Genomic DNA, 25,448 nt, shown 5'->3' on the forward strand with positions numbered 1-25,448 from the left:
AGGGACAGGCAGTTTAGCCACCCCTTACAGTTCTTCCCTCTCCTGCTCCTCTCCTCCCAGCCAGCAGCGGTGTGCAGGGCTGGCAGGAAGGTACCCCCTTTGCACCAGCCTGCTGCCCGAGAGTTTGCCTAACGCCATTTAGAACACCCTGCCTGCCTCCACAATGTCCCCCGTGGCAGCCAGCTCCAAAGTTCACTTTCTGCCATGTGAAAAAATACACACTTCCTGTAGGTGAGATGTGGTTAATGGCAGTCCTGTGCTCACCTCGCCTACCTTCCCTGGACACCTTCTGAGCTGCCCTTGCCAGCACTCCCACAGCCCACTCCCCTGCAAGCCAGCCACTGCTTTCCAGGGCTCTCAGCATCAAGCATTTCCTCTGCATCCTCTGTCGGTTTTGTGGCCTTTCCCTGCATTCTGATAGATCCTCTTCGAGGTCCAGGGGCTAATTCAGAGACACCACAAAGCTTTAAGACCTTTCTGCTCTGGCATGCTTTCTGCCACAGACACCTTGACTGCAGTCTCCCTCCCATCTGTGCCAAGTGCACACAAATCGCAGGGTCAACCTCATTTCAAAGCACAGCAGGTCAGCCCAGCAGCTGAATTACTGCTCTATTGGTTATGCTGAAAGCTATGGAGGTATTTCAGAGGCACGTGCCACAGGAATATGCAACAGCACTGCAGCATCACATTTTAAGAGCCTGCTTCCACACACAGCTCCCTAAAAAGTCATTTCCCTGAAAAAGCACAAAGGCACCCAAAAGCAATTAGCTGACACCAAGCGGCAGGAGCAGTGGGCACAAACCCATTCACAGCACCCGCCAGACCCCCGAGCACGGGGAGCGCCAGGCTCTTTGTTGCACAGAGCAGTGCACACGATGCAGTGATGGGTGGTTGATTGACATCGCTGGTGCCGTCACACGTAAGGACAACAAAGAAAGGCTCTGCGGCAGCGGGAAGCGGACTGACACCATGTGCACAAAGCAGCGCAGCAGCTAATACGGCCCAACAGCAACACAATCATTTGTCAACAAGCCATTCTTCCCCATCCGAAATCCAACGTTTAGTAACATCAAAATGATCATCTCAGGCTGAGGAACTGCCACTCCTTTCTCTCCCCAGGCAGCAACCACGGACTGCCACTCGGGAAGATAGAGCAGCAACTCAAAGACCCTCTTCTGCCATTTCAGTGTTATCACACAGCAAACGGAGTTGGCATTTAGAGCTGAAGACAACTTATCACCACAAGAAGACTAAAACCAAAAAACAAAACCAAACCTGACAGGAGTGGAGCAAAGGAAACAAAAGATTTCTAATAGTATCAGTTTAATCTTTTGTTTCATCCCCTATTTCCAGCAGGTTTACTAAAAGCCTTTTTCTTTTGGAGAAAAACACACCTCTCCAGAGCACCTACGTGTAACTGGATCTAACTGTCCTTGCGCTGCACAGCTCACCCAAAGATGACTCCACACAACAAGCTCACAAGCATGATGAGAGGGGGCGAGGAGATGCACAGACACCAGCTCCACAGGAATGCAGACGTGCTTAGGACTGTCTCCTCTTTGGCCCGATTCTCTATTTCTATGGTCAGCAGGACATTAACAACTTCGGTCATGTTTCATATGTCTCCATTCCAATCCCTAAGAATGAACTGAGAGGTAGTGTGTTCCCTCCATAAAGTTTTAATCAACTAGTCACCCAAATGACTTCTGTTCCCAGAAGTCCCCCAACTTGTTCCTTTTTACTTACTTTACTAGCTACATCCTTGCTGTATAGCAGGAGTGAGCTACAGGTCACACTGGAGAGAAAAGACACTTGGCTACTGAAATACTTTGAATTCTAATTTGCATGCAAAGCCCTCGTTTCAGTAGAGGATTTACAGCAGTATACATGCATGCCTGTAGCAGGCCAAGAACAGCAATGTACAACTGAAATGAAGATCATCACCCACCCCCCACCCCTACCCTTTTCTGAACTGTACTGTGAACTGACGCTTACCGGCAATGGGTGATGCTCCAAGTTTCTGGAACATGGGACAAGGATGCTTCCTTGAGACCTGAAGATACCAAAACTCGCAGTTTCCAGTGTTGCTTCTTTTGTTTTACCTACCACACAAACCTTACCAGAGTTAGATATACACAAGGGTAAGATACTGAAGCAAACATCTGCAGGCAACCTGATGGAATAGGTGCAGGCTCAAGTGTGAGCTACACTGCAGCACGCTGGAGCAATGACTCAGAGCTGTGCCTGCCCGGGATGGCACGCTGCACAGCTTGCTCCTGTAAGCGTTCCTCAAAGGTGATTCTTGGTTTTAACATACCAAACTGTTCCAGCACTCCAGCACACAGCCAAATGTTAATTTTATATCAATGCAAACCCAAAACCAATAGTGTCACCAACAGCATCGGAATTACACTTAATTAAATTAAATTAAGATTATTAAATTAAATAATTCTAATTAAATTCTAATTAAATTTAATTCTAAAAATTCTAAAAAATTCTAATTAAATTAGAATTAAAAAAAGTCTGTTGCAAGAGAAGCGCTTACAATTTTGGCATTATTCTATTACTGCTCACTGAAGTTGCCTTTCTCCATTTTGTTTAGAAAAAAAAAAAAAAGGGCTACTGAATTTAGCCTCACTGTAACAATGTATGTTTATACATCGACTTGACACACTACGTTAGTTTACACAAATGATGGTCTCTCTTGAAGCTGTATTTATGAAATGTACATTTTTAATTTAAATACTCAGTATACACTGCACTTAATTTGCATGTTGCATTTATTAAATACATTAAAATCTGCAATGTAACAAAACGTTTTCTGCATACGAAATTCAAAACACCATTTTAAATGAACAAAAAATGGCTCACTTCATTTATTTATTTTTTTTTTAACAACTAGTGCATAGCACACTAGCTCAGCTCCACCAAAACCAGCTGTTCTTTCTTTTTTATTTGACATTGTTCACAGACTATTACATATTACAATAAGAGTGCTGGATAAAAACATGAGGTACGAAAGTGGTTCAAAGATTATAGGTCATGCAGATCATGCTAGACAGCAAAGAAAGTTGTGAATGAGAAGACACTAAATAAAAATACATAAAGAATGTGCATTATAAAATAAAAAAACCCTCAATTACACAGCTTTGCTTCTTTGGTTACAAAGTAGGTTGAACAATTTCACAGCTTTTTATTCCCACCCAAAAAAAAATAATTATACGAAACGTCAAGCAGAGGAATCATGGCAATTTATCTCTATTAGAAAGTACAAACAGAAATGAGCAAAGTTTTCTTCATCAAAATAGCCCATCAATTATTTATTATATCACAATAACTGGTGACTACCTGTACAGATGCACTATGGTCTTCATACTTACACTCTTTACAAAATTTACATTCAAGCTGGATCTTTACTACCGTAAATAAATACCAAAGGTAAATTGCCATTAGTGTTAGAAATATGCCAGGATTCTTTTGTTCAATTATTGCCTAAACATTTTATCTATTGAACGCAATACCATCTATCATTTTACTGATACATACCTTTATTTAAAAAAAACTTAAAAAGTTCTGTGACATTGCTCATGTACGTTATGAAAATAGCAGCCCTGTAATAAATAAAACAAATAAATGAAACTAACGTAGGCAAATGTTACTTATCTTGAAAGAACAGTGGCTCTCACAATGAATTGTTACTTCTTACCAGATAGCAAGGCTCAAAGTAATCCCCACGGGAAATGGAAACTTTGGAGAGCCACCAAAGCTCTTAAAGACCTCACTCCTGCACACCAAGCAGATGCATCCTTTGCATTAAAAACTCCTCCTATGACCTCCCTTGTGCACCGATGACATAATGGACACCAACTGCGCTTCATGATATACCAGTGAGGGACAGCTCTTGAAGAATGATTGTCTAATACTGAAAAGGCCAAACACACAACAAAAGCATGGCTACTCGCTTTCATATAAAGTGGAAAGAACATCAGTGGCACACAAGGACAGACTGCTCTCAGGTTTCTGTTTTCAAAGGAGGCAAGAAAGCTTTATGCTGAGGAGACATTCGGCTGCTGTGGAGGTTGCGTTGGCTGCGGAGGCTGTGCTATCACTGTTTGCGCTTGTGAAGTGCTACTAGAATTGGCCTGTTGGGTTGAAAGTTGGGATAACTGCTCATTGTTTGAAAGAGATTTTAACAGTGCATTTTCTCGTTCAAGTAAAGAGTTTCTTTCGACTAATTCTTTTATTTGTTCCTTCAGAACTTCCACTTCTTCTCTTACTGCATACATTAAATGGCTTTTCACTAGATCCTGTGAAGAACAAGTTAACAGTTACACCAAGTGAAAGAACAATTTCATTCCACTCCACCCCCAGGATTCACTATTTTACTGCTTTAAGCAGTAAGCCCGGAAAACTAAGGCACTCCTCCACTAAAAATACATGAGTAAGTTAGCCTTCAAGAGCAAATAACCTAGCCCTTCTATTCACTGTAAAGCGGCCCTTACATCAAAAGCTTTGTTTCCAACATTCAGCTCTAGTCACCTCAGACTGAAGAGGAGGACTAGAACTACACTCCAGCTACTCAGAAGGAAACCATCAGCTCTGAAGCTTTGCCCTGGAGGTAGGAGACTGTGTTACACAATCCCAAGCACTGAGATGTATGAGAACCAAGTAAGAAAGCCTTTAAATCAGCAGAAGCAAAAATCACACAGATGTAACCAAAGCTGAACAATACATCAAGGATGGTATAGCATAAGTGACAATTAAGAAAAACCAGTGATGAACTGCACTAAAATAAGATACCTAAATGGACTATTTATTTTCAGCACCCCTTTAAGTTCAATCAGCTTGTTCACAGAAAACTGTAGGAAAGTTAACCTAAGAACATTTCTGGGCCAACACTAAAGGCAATCTCATGGTTTGTGGTCATCCCATAGTTGATGCAGAAAAACCTTTTTTCACATGCTGGTCTCAGTCTGACCCGATGAAGGGGTGTTACAGACTCACAGAAACTCAATACAGCTGGAAACTTAGGATTGATGATGAACCACTAATCCTATGAGAAATAACAACTTATTTTTTACTTACCATTGCCTGTTCTATTTTGTTGTCAATGGCAACAACGCTTGCACCAGATCCACTGTAAATACAAGGAGAAAACTCTGTGAGCATTACTGCTGTATCATTCAACTGAAACTACGCACCCATTGGCACCCACAGGACTCCTTAGAACATGCTTTCACTGGAAGGCTAAAGCGTCAGATTCAGGATTTCAGTACACAATCATGGCAGGTTCCCTGTGCCATATTGCCCAGTACAGTTAAGAGCTCTTACCACTCCTTCAGGTTCTGACTCCTCAGACTATGCTTATGACACCCCTAACCAGAAAAATGCATGAGAATAATTAACTGCTCTGATTCTTCCCCTCGTTTTTTAGCTTTCTTCACTGGGGAAAATGGGGATTCACGGGATATTCATGGAGGTCCTTACCTCTATTTTTATTTCTGCTAAGTTGCTCTCACAGAGTGTTAAGAAAACTGTTGTGTATTCTGTGACCTCACTTGAGGACCACCTTCCAGTTAAAAAGTTCCTGGATCAGCACTGTGTTTACAGCTTTGCAACCAAGCGGCAGTAGCCAACAGAATAGTAAGACAGAACCAAAGCCCCGAACTCCACAAGTGTGCTCACACAGTTTCAATTAATTCTTGTGGGACCATGTTTAACATCTAAGAAATGTACTGCAGTTGGCTGGTTACAGTTCCGGTCAGTCTCGTTCCAAAGACATACTAGTGCAGAACAATCCCACAAACCAGTGCCAGCCTGAAAGGCTTGCCAAGCACTGGGACAGGCTGCCCAGGGACTGGTGGGGTCACCCTCCCAGGAGGGACTTAACAGACGCGTAGACGTGGCCCTTAGGGACACAGGTTAGCGGTGGGCTTGGCAGTGCTGGGTTAACAATTCTATGAACAAAACATGTCAGTCATCACTACAAGAATGTGTATTTGCAGTGTGAAACAAGATTTGAACTACATCTTCACATCCCAGGTTATGGCAATCCAGGCCTTAACATTTTTGGTCTGATTTCAAGTTACAAAGCAAGAACACAAACCAGTTGCTCACTTGTAACTCTCTGGAATCGAAATCTAGGGGGGCTGGGGGTGTCCCTGCTCTCTTGCAGTCTCTGATCTCTCAGTCTGGCGAGGAGCTATAGCTCTCTCTCCCCAGAAGGTCAGGCAGGGCAGCCTGCACGGTAGCCACAGAACCCTCCCCCTACACACACGTGCTCTCGGTCCCACACTCTCCATGTCTGCTGGCCCATGCTGGGTCCCAGTGGTCTGACTGCACTCCACAGTTCCATGTCAGACATAAGATGGCAGTTCTTGGACTATTTACCAGGCCTGCCAGTGATAACTACTGATAACGCTCCCCCTGCGATGGAAGTTGCTATCAGCAGTGTGCAGCTACATTTTAAAAAAAAGCGTACAGGAAAAACAGAAGGCTTGCAGTCATGCTTGGAAACTCACCTCTGTGAAAATACATAACTCGCTGAAACCAAGTGTTAAGAAAAAACTACTTAAGACTTTTTAAAATGAGTATTGGCAATATGCTCAGCAGTATTAGTTACATACATGAAACAAAGCTCAGCTATTGAAAGAATATGACACTGGAGAAATCCATTTTAACAAGTCTCACAAGAATTGTCAGTACTTAGCAACAAACACAAGTAGAGGGAATCAGCTTCTCAGACAGAGAGTAACAGCCTCTCCTACACTGAACAAAGCTTGTAATCGAAAACAAGGAAGTGCTCAACACCCATTTCACAAGAAAACTGTCCTAGCATCTTACTGTTCTCTAAAGCCTCTTTCAAGCCGTATTTGTGGTAAAACTCCTCAGAATAAAAAGTACACGTAACTCACGACAAGTTTAAGTATTCCTTTCCATCCTGAATTAACATGTTTCAGATATATCTGTCAAAAATGTGTGTTTAAGAGTCATTGAAACCCCCAAGACTGCTCCATGTCCCTGACAGCCTTCCACGAACACCACTCCAGAATTAGGTGAGGTAGCTCTGAAGAGATAGACAGGAGGAGCAAAACTAAAGCAAACAGCACGCTTTGTAGGGGGACCTGTTTCTGCATCTTTACAGCATAACTATACACCTTTTGTGTCAATACTTTTCTAGTTAAATTTGAGATTGGGACTTTGTTGATCTATTCCTGTTTCAACTACTTTGCAGTTCGGTTAGTTTTAAAATAAAATCCCTTACACCACTCAAAGGTAACGCGTTCAATCAGTTCCATGAAAAAGCCTCTCAGGTGGAAGACAGGCAGTCTCTTCCCCTTCATCACCTGAAACACTTGTACCCACATGCACGCTGCTGAAGCACCTTCCCCATGCCGTACCTTGCGCTCCCAATTCTTGCCTACCTTCTACTACATGAGCGCTCACGATGCGGGTATAAGAACCGTCCCTGCCCTTAAGTGTGATTTGAATAAAGCCCAGGAAACTACCTCTCTCCCACCCATACGTTACACTTGAAGCGATACTAACAGACAGTGACGAAAACTGTAGGCAGTTTATACACTACTTTTATTCATTTGAATATTCTTGTAGCCCTGATCTCTTGGAGCAGCTTGTGCTGTTATTGAAGTACCAAGTCAGAATTCCAGTCCCACTGCCTGCACAAATTCCAGTGTCCCTTAGTCTCCAGGCGCAGAGCACAGGACCACATGGACCACTGCATGCCCGCCCCAGGAGAAGTTCCACACTGACAGAGTGGCCTTTCAGATTTTTATCAGGAAAAAGTTGCACCTGACTATATTTCATTTCACTTTCTAAAAGTATATGAGATTCTGTCCTTTGTTCATTTTATAGTGCTCCCCACAACAAATAGCTCCTGTGAGGCATTCAAAAGCAGAGTACTCCAGTGCCAGCTGTTCTTATGGTGCAGTCCAAATACACTGCCAAATCTTAAGATTCTGTGTTTTTCTCAAATGCTTTGCTGTTGATATCAAATCCTAGTATGCATAAAAATACTTTATCCCATGGCTGTAGAATGAAACTTACAGATACAATCCAGTCCTTATGAAAAGGCCAGGAAAAAATACTTCTTTTTGGATGTTGTAACTGGAAAGAGTTTGATACGTTCTGTGAGTGCACCATCCCACTGTATATCCAATGCCTCAACTTGCAAATTCTTGAGTTAGAAGTGGACACTATTTAGCTCTTGTAGGAAAAGACTGATCACTATGCCGTGCTTTTAGACCAAAGTGATTGCTCCAGGAACTACAGAAGTCTGACAATTATCATCAAAACTGCAATACATAAAACAAAAATCCACATCAAGTAACGTTGGGTGGCTGAAAGGGATGAATAAGGTATATATATATTCTTTTTTGTAACTGCAAATTTCCCACTCCCAAGCTGAGCTTTTGCAGACAACTAGCTACCACATATACACACTGTAATTTAAGAGAACAACTCAGTTTGACGGGGACCTCCAAGTTAAGGTTACATAAATGAAAGCTCTGACCAAAAAGAGGTTATATTGCTACACTAAGATCATTCTAACGACCATCAAGTACAAGGCGAGATTTATAATCAACAAAAATGACAAAGATTGCCAAGTACAGTTTGTGTTTCCAGAGATGGATGGTAAACCCAACATTTTTCCACCTTACACACCAGACAGGCAAAACTGTATTCAGTCTGAGAAATCCTCATTTTGATAGTTTAAAGAAATCCTAGTGGCTTAAATGTAATTTTTTCACATTTTACTCAGAAAGACCCAAGAGGAAAACTAGATTTTGACTGCTAATAGCACTGCTTAGCTACAGCTCATAATCAGATATGCAGCATTTGCAACAAAGTGCTTTATCACAGACTTACAGCTTGCAACTTGGAATTCTGTATGTTGTAATTTAGGCGTATTTCTCCCATATGCCTACAACTCTTCACTTGTAGCACTGTACATTTTTTGTTTCAAATGTCTTGCAATGAAAGTAAGAGAAGTGTCTTGGACAATCATGTACATACAGATTGAGAAAATGGGAAGAAAACTGCTAAGTCTAAGTGCAAGCCTGATTTCTAATACATATTACACAATATACAGCAATCACACTTTCCATAAGGCGCATTCTTAAAAGCCTTGGTATACTTCTAACTTGGTTGTTGTGAAGGCTTTTGCTATGGAGACATGGTATCCCAAGTGTATGGCAAGGTATTACCAGAAAGATGTTTCAGTACCATCATCAAGCTATAATAGTGTGGGTTTTGTTTGTTTGGTTTTTAAATAGTGCTTGGTAGCCCTGTTAGGATAACACATACCAGTGTACAATTTCACTGAAAATATAGATATAATGATCAAACAAGTCTTCTTTGTAAAGCGTAACTTTGCAGTTCAAGAAGGTTTACTTACTAGAGACTATTCCAAAACCTGGACAACACTGTTCCTAGAACGGGAAAGTAAATAAAAGTAAGGGACTTAACTGAGGATGGATGGATCAGAAGACAGCAAAAAAGGTTAATGTCTTAATGTTAACTTATTACTGGCTGGAGGAAAACTTAACCTTCATCATCACCTCACACTTGCAGGCACCAAGATCTATTTCAATGGTGAATTCAACAAGTGCCACTGTACTCACCTTGGTGTTTTCACCATTGATGTCTTTAGATATAACTATCATCCTTCTAAAAAGATACACTCTCTATTTCAAAATTCACTGTGAAATCTAGGTAGAAAGACTAGGAATCAAACTTCAAAACGAAGATATTTGCAGCTTAATTCACTGCATGCTTAAAAAAAAAGAATGCAGTAGTTCATTTTTAGAGATTCCACAGTCCTCAGTAATGTGTATACTTTCATTCCTAACGCATCCAATATTGGTGTAGAGTTATAGGGAGCCCTACTTTGGCACTGTCAAGTACTAGACTAGGTAATAGCATTTCACATTTAAATGAGACTGCACTTCCTACTCATTGGATGATAAATTGGATGAAGCTTTTTTAGTCTGTAACAAAAAACATATTTTGTATTCAGCTGTATTACTGATTAACTGCATACTACTTTTCCAAGGAACTTCTTACCAGTAAGTCACCTCCCCAAGACTGCCAGAATGCATGAGTTTTCTTGCTTTTCCTTGACATTTCTTTCAAATTTTAGCATCAGGAGTTACTGTACTATTCACCTCATGCTTTTAGATAAATAAAACCCATCACACAACATTGCTAATCCTGCAAGAGTGGAAAAGACTGCCTGCAGAGCAGACTACAAAGGGTACACCAATGCTAGCATGCCTTATCTAATAGCCTCCATAAGACAACTCTTCCTTTAAAGCACTAGATCTACTTTGCTTTAGGTTAAAGTGGAAAAGATGTTATACGCTACAGCAGGGGTCCTCAAACTACGGCCCGCGGGCTGGATACGGCCCCCCAGGGTCCTCAATCCCACCCCCGGTGTTTACAGACTCCCCCCCCCCGCCGGGGGTGAGGGGGGGAAACCAAGCAGCCGCAGATGACTGCCTGCTACTTCATCTGCGCGCCGGCCCCCTGGTTAAAAAGTTTGAGGACCCCTGCACTACAGTCTCCAGCAGACATCCCTGAATTGAGTGATCTCCCCTAGCTCTTCTAATTCTTTCATTGTTATGGCTTTAACTCAAATTATCAAGCAACCTTTCTGGAAGGAACAATAAGGTACTTTCAAGTGTTCCCACATTTGTTTTGCTCGCAACTGAACTACAAACTAGAACAGTAACTCTGCTCATTTATTCATTCCCCTCATTGGTTTTCTCATTTATGAGCTACTGCAGTCACTTAACCAGCTACTCTTCATGTCTTACCATGAGTTGAGCTACTTAAGTCTGTCCAGAGAAACCCTGTCTATTCTTGAAACAATTAAGGCATGTTTAATTAGCCTCCATCCAACTATGAGATTTTATACTGATAGCTTCCCAATACAATCAATTATCTAGCCTTGAAATATTATCTATCCAAGTATTTCAGATTTTCATTTTTCTTTGTCAAATCCACATGAGAATGTAAGAAAGTCCAAGGCAGTGAATTCACAGCCTCAGGATTACTGGCAGGTGCCTGGCTTTCCCTGCAAGTCTACTTAAGCTCCACATTAGTCAGCTACTCTGTCAAACAGAAGTACTTGCTTCCACTGGACAGCTGAGTTTTCTTCAGTTTTACATGAAACTCTGAAGATTAGTTACTCAACACAACCACATAATTGATCTCAGAAGCAACACGTGAGCTCGATAAAGACAGAATGCATCTGGGGAAAACCAAGATAATGTCTGAGTTGAATTGATTTAGATTTGTTGATTGGTTGGTTTTGGTTTAGTGTTTTGCGCTTTTTTTGACATTAAAGAAAAACGTAGCTCCTTCACAGGTTTGAGTTATACTAATGAACCACACACTCTTCCCTACACATGAAGACAGTCACATTGCACACTACTTCCATGAGAAGCAAGCATCAAGAAGAAACACATTAACCACAACACTGACTGAATCAGTGTGTTACATAAAACATCAGCCTCGTCCTAAGACCCTCTTTAAATTCCACATGGAGTTTGAAAATTTTTAAAAGTTTCACCCCTAAAAAGAACCTCCAGATATGGCTACAATAAAATAGTGGGAAGTGTGTAACACTTGACTTTCCCGTGTCTCCAGGAAGAGCATCTCATTTAACAGAAAGGCCTGGAATAGGGAAAGGGAAGTTTGGCAAAATCAATCGCATGAAGAGGTGCTGCCTCATTTATCACATTTACATAAGAAAGATGTTTACCAACAACACTTAAAACACATTTATCTGGATGGTAATATGGGGAGAAAATCCATCTTTTATGAGTTAATTTATATTGTGAAGGTTTAATGCTTCACACAAAAATTCATTTGAAACCTAAAATCCTACTGCTTTAAATTCAAGTTTTCCAACAACTGCTGTGTTTTAGGGAAACCCATCCAAAGCTCCTATGGCACTGCTACCATACAAAGGCAATCCAGGCACAGAAGAGCAGCCACAAATATGCCAAGAAGCCATTATTCCCCTTCTTAATCTTCTCAGTAACTATGCCAGTTGCAAAGACAGACCCCTGAGACTTGTGCCCTTAGCAACAGCTATATGAACACTACGCAGAAAAACATTTGCAAGCTTCCTGCTAACGTGTCAGTAATAACTAGTATTCCACTAACATTTAGTGGTTTGAATGTTACCAGCACTCTTCCCTGCCACAGTGTGCTACTGAAAAAACAAACAAGCCTCTATTTTACTGGAGCAATTCAGCAATCTTTTACTGTCTATTGCAATAGCACGTGGTCAGCTTTGTTGACTTTAAATGGTCCCAAGAGATGGCTGCTCATAGGAGAATCATCTGTATTTGTTAGGAAAAAAGTACTGAAATTATACAGGAAAATTTTCTATTATGTTTACACTAAAGTCTCCTACCCAAGCCCCTGAGGTCAACAAACTACTTCCGAAGGAGCTGCAAAATGTAACGAAAAGTCTACCACCAGCAGGCTTAAGACCTCTGTGTTTTGCGGTGGGTTAACCCCCACATCTTGTGATGGGGAAACAAAGGGATTCTGAGGAAATCACATGAGCTTATCATTCCCATAGCAGACATTTCTCTTTCACAAACCAGAGATCACAAAAAAAAGCCCCAAACCACTTTATTGTTATCAAACTATTTAAGTCTGACAACCTGCATCAGAGGCCATCCCACCTACGGGAAGCGGAGCTGGCAGGGCGCTGTTGATTCCTGTCCTGCTGCTGGCAGAGCCACACAACAGAGCTCCACCATGCCCAGACCCTGCAAAGTGCTCCCCAGAACTAGTTTTGCTGGCTGAGGCCTTGAAGCTCCCTTCACTGGAAGTTTATTGTTGAAAGCTTTTCAGTTTCAGTCACCCCAGTAAGGCAAAACCACCTCACGTGATCTTAAGAAAATCTAATAACTGGGGTATAAAAGCAAAACCTGCTAAACCCAGTCAAAGACTTTGAAATTTGAATGGATTGGAAGTTTAATACTTGCATCAATCCTGATGAATTCAATTCTATGTTTTTACCACAAAATGTTCAACAGCAAAGATGCAAGACTATTTTAAAGGAAGCAGTCTGCACTCTTCTACCTGAATTTAACATTTTTCTGTAACCCACGCTTCCAGTACTTGCCTCAGATGTTGTACGTAAACCTCAGACTTGTGAAGCCTCAATCTTAATCATTATATATTTTATTTTAGAGGGGTTTTTTAAATCAGCTTCCTCATCTTAAGAATTATTTCTACTTGAGACATGAAAATAGAGAAACAGATGAAGGCTAGGCCTTACAGTGAACTTTTGGTCTATGTGCCAGATCTGTATTCAAAGCCCTGAAGCTTGTTTCAGTTAAATAATGAAGTCCTTGGAACCTAAATACCAACTCTGTCCCATAAATACAGGAAAGTAGCATCATCCAGAGCTTAAAGCAAAAATGCAAATTTGTTCAAGTTTCTGCTGAGAAAGAAGACATGCTTTTGAAACTTAGCCTAATGCTAGCACTTCAGCAATAAAAAAACCAGCAGTATGCATTAGCGTTACTTTTAGCCATCAGTGTTGTACACCATACAAACTTGCCAAGCAAACTTTAAAGGACTCAGTTAAGCTTTGCAAGTTGAAAAGCCTCTCAAATCAAATACAGCCAGTACAATGATGAAATAATTATTAATACTTCAACAGCTAAACAAAATTTGTATTCTACAGAGCTTGTTAAGCAGAAGTATTGTGACAAGCCAGAGCATCACAAGGCAGGAAGTCACATAATCACTAGGATTTCAACTTGATGACAAAAAAGCCCCTTCAAAATAATTAAAGCACAGGAGAGAAACACTTTGCAGCTACTGATGAATTAGTAACATCTCTGACAAATCATATCTGTAACAGATATGACTTTGTGCACTTCATAGCAGTTTCTCTCCATGAGTTCAATGCTAACTTAGTAGACTTACTTTGCCCTTGTATCTTGTCACAGTTGTTTATTCCCCATCTACCTTTACTTAAGCAGAATGAAAGCAAGCCAGAAAGCTTCCTTTCCTGGTTTTGAGACCAAAGATTTTAACTGCCAAAATTGTTTTTAAATGTAACATTTTCAGAACTTGTTTTTAGATCTAGGACTCAATAGCCACAATGCCAGTTTCCTTTTTTTTTTTTTTTTTTTGGAAAAGGAAGCTGTAAATATTTTAGTGAAGGTCAGCTAGTAGCTGACTAGCATTAAACTCTTTCAGCTTACACATTATGTATGAGATACATGCATAATGGAAGGAGGAAAAAACTGTCATGTCACATATTTTAGATCTATTCAGCTTTAATTTTCAGTACAAATACTTCACATCTGTGACTGTTTTTACACCTTCACGCTGCAAAAGCCCAATACGAAGTTCAAAACATAAGCAGCAGTTCTGTGCAAACAAAAACGACAAGAAACTTGCATAGAGCAAAGCTGTTCATGCATACCTCAACATGTATGCATTCCATACTTAAGCATTCATACCTATCCCAGAAGGTCTTTGACTCACGTAACTTGTTGAAATGGAACGCTTGGTAGAATGCAGCTGACGGATTCCTATGAGATCCAAGAATCAGACAGACATATTGAAAATGGGTATGTAATACAAATACTAACTGTCTTATTTAACCCGAATTACAAAGTAAATTAGACATCCAGACAGGTTAAATTTATGTCCAAAAGTTTACAGAAGTCACAGAATGCCTAAAGAATAGTATAATTGTTGTTTCTATGAGTTTCCATTAAGGACATACTGATTAAAAAAAATATCTCTAGCCCTACTGATTTTCATGCTATTTCAAGTTGCTACCATAAAAAGATGACTGTAAACTGTAAAGCCATTAATGAAACATATTATGTCATGCCAACAGTCTTGTATAGGTAAGCTGTATACCGCTCTAATGCTATACATGCCTAAATTCAAATGATACCGTTTTCATATTTCACAAATGTCTCTGCAAACAGTACCTAATATTTCTAGTTTACTTAGCACTCTATATTCAAAACACATGAGTTCTCCAAGGGAACCTAGAAGTCAGAGCTAAACACGCCACATTCAAGCTACGACACATTAAGTTATAACTGAAAACCAGATCAAGGTAAAATTGAAAAGTGGAATCTAAAACATTGCTGACTTTGTAAGCGGTTGTCAGTCATCCTCACGGCTCCCCTGCAACAGGGCAACTGTTGTTTGGAGGGGCCTTGCCAAGCAGCAAACCAGAGTGCTTCAGCTACCACCATGGGTCTCACAAGCCTTCAGCACAAGCTCCAGTAACCTTGCTGAAAACTGGACACTACGGCACAAACCCTGTCACCAGTGCCAAACCCCTGAGACAGCCTGACCCTCCCTGTTCAGCACACATTTGCCCCATAGACAGCAACTATACCAAGAGTGCAATTTAAATATCTTAATTCTCCAAAGTGTCATTTGAACACTTACTGTTTACAAGATACTGAGTGAAGCACAAAGACAAAATTCTCTGCTGCTAGTAGCTGTACCAGAGCATTCTACTTAAGCTTAGAAACTGCTTTTATCAATATTGCACTTCATCCTTATGCTGGTATAGCTGTGCCAGCCCTAGAGAAGAATGCAACAGCTTAACTGAAAAATCTTCAGAAAAGTTAGTATTAGTTCAAATTCCTTTTAAAGCCAGTTTTAAAATGAGAAGTTTATACCAACATTAGAAGCACAAGCATCTATTACTTTTCTAGGTTTATGGCAAGAATACTTCTTAAAACAAACTGTCTTCAATTATTCAATAATTTCCATTTAAGTACAATTACTGTATAGTTGAGTTGATCTCACAGAACTAAAAAACCCAAAACAATGACAGAAGCAGCACTATAACAAAACACTCTCTGAAGTAATACGATTCCCATGGCAGGTATACAACAAAAACCTCACAAGGATAACAACACTTGTACATCAGCAATGATCAGGAATTGCTTATTTAAAGTACTTGTCACTCCTCCTCCCACCTTCACCACTCCATCCTTCAACCCCCCCCCCCCCCACCTAATTCAAGTCTGGAATTTAGCTTAAGGCCTGCTACAGAAGCTGCTTGATCAAGCTGGTAAGCATCGTGCTCTTATATTGGCATTACTTACGTTTTTATAAGTGTTGCACTGTTGAGTGACAATTAAATACAACTAATTATAGGAAGAGCAACACAATAGCTAAAGCACATTTAAGTAACACAGGGACTTAACATATGGAAAGCAACCGGCATCTGCAGGCCAAGAGAGCATTCCTTTGTTGAAGGGAAGGAGAAGGCCCAAGCTCTTCTTTCTAATTCAGTTGCCTGTGAGGAGTATGTAAAAAGTCTCTTCCTCAGAAAGTGACTGGAAATAGAAAGTCATTTAACTTCCAAGATAAATTTACTTGCAGCATATAAAACGCTGTTGTTATTGTTAGCTGTAAGAAGTTGTGGTTTATAACCACACGGCATGTATTTCATACGGTCTATTTTTATACTGATACCCTATATGCTATATATTCTTGTACTATTCTTAAGCAAGTATCTGGAAAGGTATGAGAAAGCTGTCCTCATTAAATTCTCAGTTGACCCCCTGCTGTTGAAATTGCTTTTGCATTACTTCAGACAATTGAGAGACTATTTTCTATTCTGTAGCAAGATGTTAACTGGGTGTGTGTGTGTGTGTGGGGGGGGGGGGGTGCTCCCTAAACAGGAAAAGCAAATCCACAGAGGTAGCGTGAATATTGCCTAATGTGCAGGTCTGAACTAATGCAATTGAGTTTCAGACTGTTGAAGCATCTATTTTTAACCACATCAAATAGTAACAGGTCAGAGAATTACTAAAAACTCCTTTCAGTTTGCAGAAGCAATTAAGAAAACCACTTACAGAAGTAGCATAACCTAGCCTGCTGCTGCCATGCCACAGCTGAAACACCAGAAGTCCTATTGACACTGCCATAACTGGATGCAGAGACAGCCTGGACCAGAAAAGCAGACTCCTCAGGTCTCCTCTCCAGCAGCTGGCTGGGTCTGAGACACTAAGACTCCCATTGTTGACACAGTGGGCCAAGAGCTGTCCAGAAAGGCGACGTCCCTGTCACTGAACCAGAGAATAAGCGCCCACCTCCTCTTCCATGGGAGGTACACCAGGCACCTCTCTTCCTCGATCTCTGTTGAGAGGAGAACAGGTATTCCCAAGGATAGAGAGGCTCAATTCCAGTCCCAGAGACTACAACAGACAACTAGCTTAGCACGTTTAAACATTCAAACTGTATCTCGATTGGTAAAAAATGTCTCCATATTTCTATAAAGTCCTACAACACATACCATACTTATTTCCTTCAAAAGCTCACAAATGTCGATATTCACAAACACACTCTGTTGTTAGAAGCCATAACCGGTTTTTATGCAACAAAAATTTGATCTAAATTTAAAGGATAAGAATTTATTCAGTTCTCTGAATACTTGAAACTTCAAGTTGTCCCTTTAAAAGGGAAGTCTAAACCATATCCAAAGTCTTACCTCATATTTGAAAGAGTATTCTCCCACTGCCATTAATCAGAGCAAGTACACGCCAGATACAAATTTTATTCTAGAGCTCTGCTTTGCTAGAAACCATGCCCATGAATACTGGCAAATTTTCAAGTATACAGATAAACGCCTTTTAGTTTAAATAATGATACTGGCTTTGGAAGTACTGAGTATCAGTTTGGCACACAGAGGCTGCTGAACAGATGTCTTTTTTTCTAGCTACTACCTTTGAAGGAGGAATAGTAACATCAGCTTCAGTGATGTCATGAACAATGTTTCAATCTTCAAACTACTGACCAACATCAGCAATTAAGGCCAACAAATGGAAGAACACATAAAGAATACCACCCTCCCCCACACTCTCCCCCCCCTCCCCCCAGGTGGCAAAACAACAACAAAAAAAATCATACTAGACCACTTCAGTTCTCTCTCTCAGTATCATCAACTATTATTTTCATTAACTTTGAGAACAGGAATGATCCAGAAGATTAAAAAGGCCTAAGCACCTGTCTTTGAAGAACATGAAAATAACAGGTCAGACAACCTGTGCTCAATACCTCAGAGGAAAACCAAAGCAGAGCAGAACCACCTATTTATATTACCTAGACAGCAGCAAGCCAACATGGATGGCCTAACAGGCCTCATAGAAAACACACAGAAGATGGGATCACGTTATAATAGTAGAACTTTTAATGCCATCTTGCATGACATTTTCATCAGTAAGAACACGGTTTATACAAAGCGGGTCCACCATTGATAACTACTCTGCACACGCGGCTCTCCAATGGTTCAGTGGAAGGATGCATCAAACAGAGCTCTCCAGGGGTCTCCTCCGAGTGTGTTATAGGATACTTTAATCCATGACTTGGGCAGTGGAGTACAGACTATCTTTATACCTGCAGATGATCTGCAAGCACTCTGGACAGCAGGAATAGAATTCAGGAAGATCTTGCCCAATTGGAGCAATAGTCTGAAATAAAAAGGATGCAATTCAATAAGGATAAGCATGAAGTATTATGCTCTGGTAGCAATAATCAGCTGCACAAGTACAAAACATGGAACGAGTAGGTGACTGCAATTCCACAGAAGAGAATTTATTTAAACAGAAGTTAAAAAATAAAAAACTTGCAAAGGCGTCAAACTTGCAATACTCCTCCTGCACAGAAAGTACACATACTAACTGAAGTCTTGTTCTACTCAGCCTTTCTGAGCCTTTACTTAGATTTCACAACCAGTTTTTCATACCAGCTCTCCAAAAGCATACTGAAGTCCAGGTAAGACCACTAGAAGATATGTCATACTTGATGATTTTTTTTTCCAATAATCAGAATCCCTAAGTAGAAAAATTAAGCATTTGAAAGAGATGAAAGAGACAAGTTACAGGCTTCACACAGTTTCAAGTATCTGCAGAGGAGAAGAAAACTCATTCTCATACCTGTTAGATATAAGCACAGCACAAACATTACAGGGTTTAATTGCAGCAAAGAAAGTTTAAACTGCACCTCAGAATTGTTTTACACATAAAACAGCAAGGACTAGAAAAGACTTCTTACAGAAGCGGTAGGATTTCCACACTTGTCATTCTAGAAGAGATCAAGCTGTTACTGTTCCAGCAGATTTCAGGCCCTTAAGTCTCCAGAGCATCCCACAGGCCCATCTTTCACAATTCTTTGATAATTCAGGACACTGCTAGCAAGAACTTTAAGGCAGAAGTTCTGCCTTTGAACAGGATCAACTCCTATAGGGACCAAATTCAACTATCAAATGGAAAAGAAAGTAGTAAAGAAAGAGGCTGGTTTATACTTTGAAATCAAACTGCCTTTCCATTCAGTTGCAAAGTTCATGTCTTTTTTTGGTGGAAAGTGAGAAATGACCATTCTGAAACAAAATCCTTCTTAGCTGCAGACAAAGCTCATACTGAAGCACCGAGTTTAAGATTAGAAAGAATCAGTAAAATATCCATTATTCTAGTGTTCCTAGTCTTAGAAATAAGGTCATTAATCATACAGTGATCAACAGAACAGGGAATTCAACCGCAAGCTTCTAGCCTCCTATCCTTTGCACAGAAAGCTACAGGAGCCTGGTAACATGCCTGTAAACTGTGTTCTTCAGCCACATTTATCAAAGAAAAGATGTTAGTATGTTACTTTGTACATCTACATTATTTCTACATTGTCAACAGTGACCTAAAGATTTTAAGAAATAAGTGTCTCAAAACCAGCCTAAGGATGAAGTCAGCAAATAAATGTATTTAGCCTTTAATCTGCATCAGAATTATTATTTAACAGTCAAGGGACTGCATAAGTAAGCACAGTCCCAGGTAAGATCAGACTATCAGCGTATATGGATGTGTTTTTACTGTGGTGGTCAATAAGGAATCGAGGCATTAAAAAAAAAAAAAAAAAAAAAAAAAGGAAGGCAGTGCCATCAACTGCCCAATCTGATGTGCACTAAAGGACAACAAATAAATCCCTCCCTAGTTTCTGAAGTTTATAGAAAATTGGAGGTATTATTACCCAGAAGCATTTCAAACCTCAGTTAGTTTTTTGTTATATGTCCTACCAATCACCAATAAAAGGCTGTGTTTAACTAGGTTACTAGCTATGACCTGCAATAAAGACTGATTAGAGCTGATATCCAAATTAAAACACCTAGCGCGGTTTACTGAAGTCCTGAACCAGGGGTTTTGCAGTGACTTGATCATAGCTTATCAGGAAACTCCCAGTAAAGCTTATGACATTTCCAGATTATGTTTACACTAGTAACAGAATTCCTTCTCTGTTCCTCTTCTTTTAAAAGACATTTTACTTTTATAAATTTGTATCACCTTCTATTTAATGCAACAGCAACTCTGAATCAGCTTTATTTCATAAGACATCACCTACAAAACAGAGTAACTGGAGTACAAAGCTTTGCAGGAGAGAATTAACCAAGACTGAATGTGGGGAAGTCTGTGTAACATGCCTGTAAGCATAACTTAAGGAACAAACCCTCAAGATGAAAGCTCTTAAGTTTTGTGTTTACATATTCTGTTCACATAGTTCCTTAAATACATTACACTTGAAAAACATATCCTGAAAACCCAGCAATAATTAGACACTGTTACATTCAGTTTTAGGTGCATTCTAGCTACAGATGACAGGAGTGTAACTCAGCGGCCCACATGACCGTTTTTGGCATAGCAGCTCTCAACTAGCACAATGGGTTTTAAAGGGGTCACAGGCTATTTCTAAATGAAAATACCATACAGCGGAGAGAAAACACACTGTATAGATCTGATCTCCCCTGGAAAATCAAGATACACAAATTTAAGTGCTAAGAATGACCAAAATAGGACACGCTTAACAGCAACAGCCAGATGTACCACACAATAGTGCCAGTAGCACCAGCACTCAAGTTTCAGCTGCTTTCAAACAAACTACGCACTCCCACCCAACACTTTCAGAAACTATGAAAATCACCTTCTACTGAGAGAACTAAAGCAGCACACATCACCTGGAACATGACAGGGAAGTCTTGACATCAGCAGCTCCATTTCCGCCAGCTGCATATTAAAACTCCTGATGTTTGGTTTTCAAGTATCAGAAAAGAAAGAACTAGACTTTGGTACCAGAGTTGCATCCTCCTTTCCATAGCAAGGACCAGAGCCCATACTTTCTTTGCCTTGCCTCAAAAGAGGATTTTGGAAAATAATCTTCTGCACTGACTAGAAGTCTCTGAGAAGTGAATGAGAGATGACTGTCTCGACTGCAGAGGTTAAGAAAGTCTGGCAGCGGCCTTTCATTGATCACTTGCTTGCTCTGTTGAGATGCTGGCATCGGCTTTCCCCTGCCCTGCGGGCTTGGCTCTCTAGAAAAGAGACCAGTAACGTTCTTCAGTCCCTATGAATGCTAGGGAAAAGAATAAAACCACTTTTACAAAAATTGGTCATGAGAATGAAGCATGGACTGAGCAGGTTAGATCAACATTAATGGTCAGACCAGAGGGATGTAGCAAATAATCCGAGTATTTAGTGAGCAACAGTCAGACGCTTCCGAAATGTTCCAGCCCACCCTTAACAAAGAGCAGTCACTGGTATCACCACAAGCCCTTGCCTGAGGACAACCACTATTCTCCTCAGCTATACGGGAGGGATGCCAACAGTTTCTTCTCTCCTCCTAGTACTGAATGGTTGTAGAAAACATTTTTATACTTGACTCACCACTGCCTTTTAAAACATGCTCAAGGCCTTTAACAGTCCTCTACCAAATCAGAGCAGATGCACTACACCATTTCATACCATTACAGAACCAACAGACCTCACGTGATACTGATTTGTGAGACAAAAGCTGACCTAGCCTCACTTTTACACTTTATCATTATCTGATAAAATAGCAGAAAGTTTTCTCCTCCTACACCAAAGAATTTGAATACTGACTATGAAAATCTGGTCTAAAAAAACAAGAAAAGATTTTGACACAGTATTAAATTCAAACTCGCTTCAACAGGTTACAATAATTTAGCAACAAGTCTTCTGCAAATTACAAAGCTCCTAGCTGTAAAATCAAGATAGTTTCTTCTACTATACACTTCACAGAACAGCTAGCATAAAAACATTCTGTAACACAGGCATTTCAAGAAGAGTTGCTTTACAGAAGATATCCAGCCTAGATGTTTCAGGGGGAGCCACACCTAGTTACTAACTTCAGTCTACCAAGTTTTGCTATTAACAGTTCGAATCCTTCTCTGATTAACATCACTTTGTCATTTCTGCCTTTCAGGTCTCTGGTAGACACTAAAGCAGTAGAGCATAGGAACATGAAGAACGAGATGTTTCCCTTGATTTTGTTACGTTTTTTGAAAGCCTGAGTCCAAGTTTCTATTACAGTTTACATATACTGGTGAAAATTAATGAGGCCAGAAGGACATAATGTTTCCTGTTCACAGAGCCTTGGATCAATAAAACAGCAGCACCTTGCCTTGAGATGTAACTAAACAACACTAGTCAGTAATAATTTTATTAATTAAAATAAAATTACCTGTGTAGGTAATAATCATTCACTATTTCTGAAGGAGCTTTGCTGAAGAGTTCAAATAGTAAATTCTGATATGACTATTTGATACTAATCATCGAAAGAACAGCACAAACACTCAACTTCTAAACCTCTTCCATCTGATTTCAACAGCTGCAACTCAAAACTCTAAGGTTCAATTTTCTTGGGTCCCAGAAAGTGGTCCCCAAACCTCAGGAGTGCTGTATTGTAGACAATCCTGTAATCACAACAGCTTTCATGTCATTCAGGACTTTATTATCTTTTCCATCCTCTACATCCTGTGTTCCCACTTTCCAAAGCCAGACACAGTGCACAATTGGTTCACTCCTGACTAGTGCTTCTGTTCCAGCCAGGTAACCAACGCTCTTTGTGCTCTCCCTCCCTGCAGACAGCAGCACCACAGATATGCTTATTAAAACACTGTGTGCTAATAAAGCAAGGCTGTTTTGTGAAGGCTGTCATGGTTGTCAGTCAGGCTGAATTTTAATTACATAATCCTACAGACTGCGTACGGACTAATCTGAGTGATTCTGTTCTCAAATCAAAACACGTAACAACTGTAAGATTTCTCGTACTAATGACTTGTCTTTCACTGGATAAAGTCAGCCTCCAGTTCCTGCAGGTAGAGTACAAGACAATGTAGTTCACTTGATGTACAGCTTAGCTTCAAGAAAAAAACCACAATAGATCACACCTTCAAAGAGAAACAACTGTAGATTAGAAGTTGATACACTTAAACAGAAAGTCTTTGCTGGACCCAGTCAGGGATTCTTGCCAGTATTAAGAAGCTTTCAAGAAAAGCCACAGCGTGGTGGGTTGGCCCTCGCTGTAAGCCAGCTGCCCACTGACCCGCTCTATCAGTCCCCTCCTCAGCAGAAGCGGGGGGGAATGAAGATAAAGGCAGTTTAATGAAGCAATAGCAGAAGTCACACATGAGCAGAAGTGAAGGAAAACAAAAGATGTTATCCTCTGCTTCCCATCAGCAGGCAATGTTCAGCCACTATCCCAGGAAGCAGGGCTTCTGTACATGTAGCGGTTGCTCCAGAAGACAAACGTTGACAAACGTTGCAAATAACAAATGCCCCCACCCCCCTTTCTCTTAGCTTTTATATCTGAGCAGACGTCATATGGTATGGAATATTCCACTGGTCACTTTGGGTCAGCTGTCCTAGCTGTGCCCCCTCCCAAGACCTTGCCCACCCCCAGCCTACTGGTGAGAGGTGGGAGAAGGCTGGAGAGACAGCCTGGGTGCTGTGCGAGCCCTGCTCAGCAGCAGTCAGAACACTGGTGTGTTACCAGTACCCTTCTAGCTACCAGTGCAAGCACGGCGCTATGGGGGCTGCTACGGGGCTCAGCCAGACCCAAAACACACAGAAAGGCCCATCAATATTATCCATGTTTGGATTAATTGAGACAAGTTTAAAAAAAAAAAAAAAAAAAGATTTACTGAAAATAAGTTACATGGTTTCAACAAACATCTTGAACTTTACCTCACAAGGGACAGAGCCTTCAGCATCTATTGTAATTTGCCAATTACAATCACTGTGCCATATTATTCTTACGCAAATTATTCCATTCAAGAGAGCAAACTTGGAATGCATTCATTCAAAAAGCAGACCCTAATACACTGGGTAAAAGGAAGTAGTAAAACCCAACAAATTCCGTATTTCTGAATTCAAGGGATTCACATTTGCTAATATTGCATTATACATCGAAAAATCCGGAGATGTCAAAACTCCTAAAATTACTGACTTTTACACAACTTGGCTGGTAAAAGAAAAAGGCATTTATTAATACATATGAACATGTTACTGTAGAGGATTAGGTTCCTACTGCGTGCTTTGCCCACAAAGCTCTATATCCTCAAACCTATTGATGAAAGGGAAAGCTGCTTGTCATTACTGGTGAAGGTGGCCTTGCACAGTGGAACAGCTGACTTGAATATTCATCTTCAAAGAAAATGGCCCCAAAATGAGATTTTTTTCTTTTCCACTAAGTTGCAGCACAGCAGTTTCAGATATTCCAGTTACCTGTAAGTACAAGTGGTTCCTGGTTTTCTGACAACAAAATATTTCAACATCTGTAGGAAAAAAGCAAACTGAGAAAACAGATTCAAGCAGACTCAGCCAAATTCTATCTGTCCTTACTTACGTGACATTGGTCAAGAGAACATCTATTAGCAAACATTTTAAATTAAACAGCTTTTAAAAAAGTTATTAGAACCTAGACCACGAATGGGATGGTTTATTACATCCTCCTGCAGGGAGGGTGCACAGAAGACGGGGCCAGGCTCTTCCCAGCAGCGCCCAGTGCCAGGACCAGAGGCGACGGGCACAAACTGACACACACGAGGTTCCCTGCGAACATCAGGGAACACTTTGTCGTCATCACTGTGCGGGTGCCCGAGCCCCAGCACGGGCTGTCCGGGGAGGGGATGGAGTCTCCCTCCTTGGAGGCATTCAGAAGCCATCTGGACGTGGTCCTGGGTGAGCAGGGGGCTGGAGATGATGACCTCCAGAGCTCCCTTCCAATCTCAGCAGTCAGCAATGTGACTGGTTTCTGTTATTGACAGAGACCCCCCTATTTCAGTTTTTAACATTTAGTAAGTACTAGACAAACATGCCAGTTGTCACTGTGATAGACAGCTGACACCGCTCTATGGTACTAATTAATATTTCTACCTTCTCACTGCACTGTTAAAAGCATTCAAGCAAGCTGTCATGATACAAATGCATTACTCCCAGCTTCAAAGGAAGAATAGATATATACAAAAACCCTCGTGGAGTAATTTTTTTGTCATGTAAAATAAAATTAAGACAAGGATCCAGCTGTCTGTCATGTGGCTGAATAACTCACCTACCTACCCTACA

The 25,448-nt window shown here is 40.6% G+C and overlaps 1 protein-coding gene across 8 annotated transcripts in view; it reads right to left on the reverse strand.

Moving 5' to 3' along the window:
- Nucleotides 1-2,711: 2,711 nt before the first annotated feature.
- Nucleotides 2,712-25,448, reverse strand: part of TSC22D2 (TSC22 domain family member 2) — a 31,200-nt gene continuing 8,463 nt past the window's right edge. The window contains exons 2-5 of one of the 8 annotated variants that reach the window (XM_013296292.3): nt 18,442-18,515; nt 14,523-14,594; nt 5,086-5,137; nt 4,211-4,307 (exon numbers count right to left, since the gene is read on the reverse strand). In XM_013296292.3, the coding sequence (XP_013151746.1) occupies nt 5,097-5,137; nt 14,523-14,594; nt 18,442-18,515 (187 nt within the window). In that variant the 3' untranslated portion in view covers nt 4,211-4,307; nt 5,086-5,096. Of the gene's footprint in view, nt 4,308-5,085; nt 5,138-14,485; nt 14,595-18,396; nt 18,516-21,040; nt 21,395-24,480; nt 24,609-25,448 lie in introns of those variants that run through there. The other 7 variants (XR_008749383.1, XM_005233745.4, XM_013296294.3 and 4 more) reach the window with 7 other exon arrangements.

This window comes from Falco peregrinus, chromosome 12 (genome assembly GCF_023634155.1).
Source record: "Falco peregrinus isolate bFalPer1 chromosome 12, bFalPer1.pri, whole genome shotgun sequence".
In the NCBI taxonomy this organism is placed as follows: domain Eukaryota; kingdom Metazoa; phylum Chordata; class Aves; order Falconiformes; family Falconidae; genus Falco; species Falco peregrinus.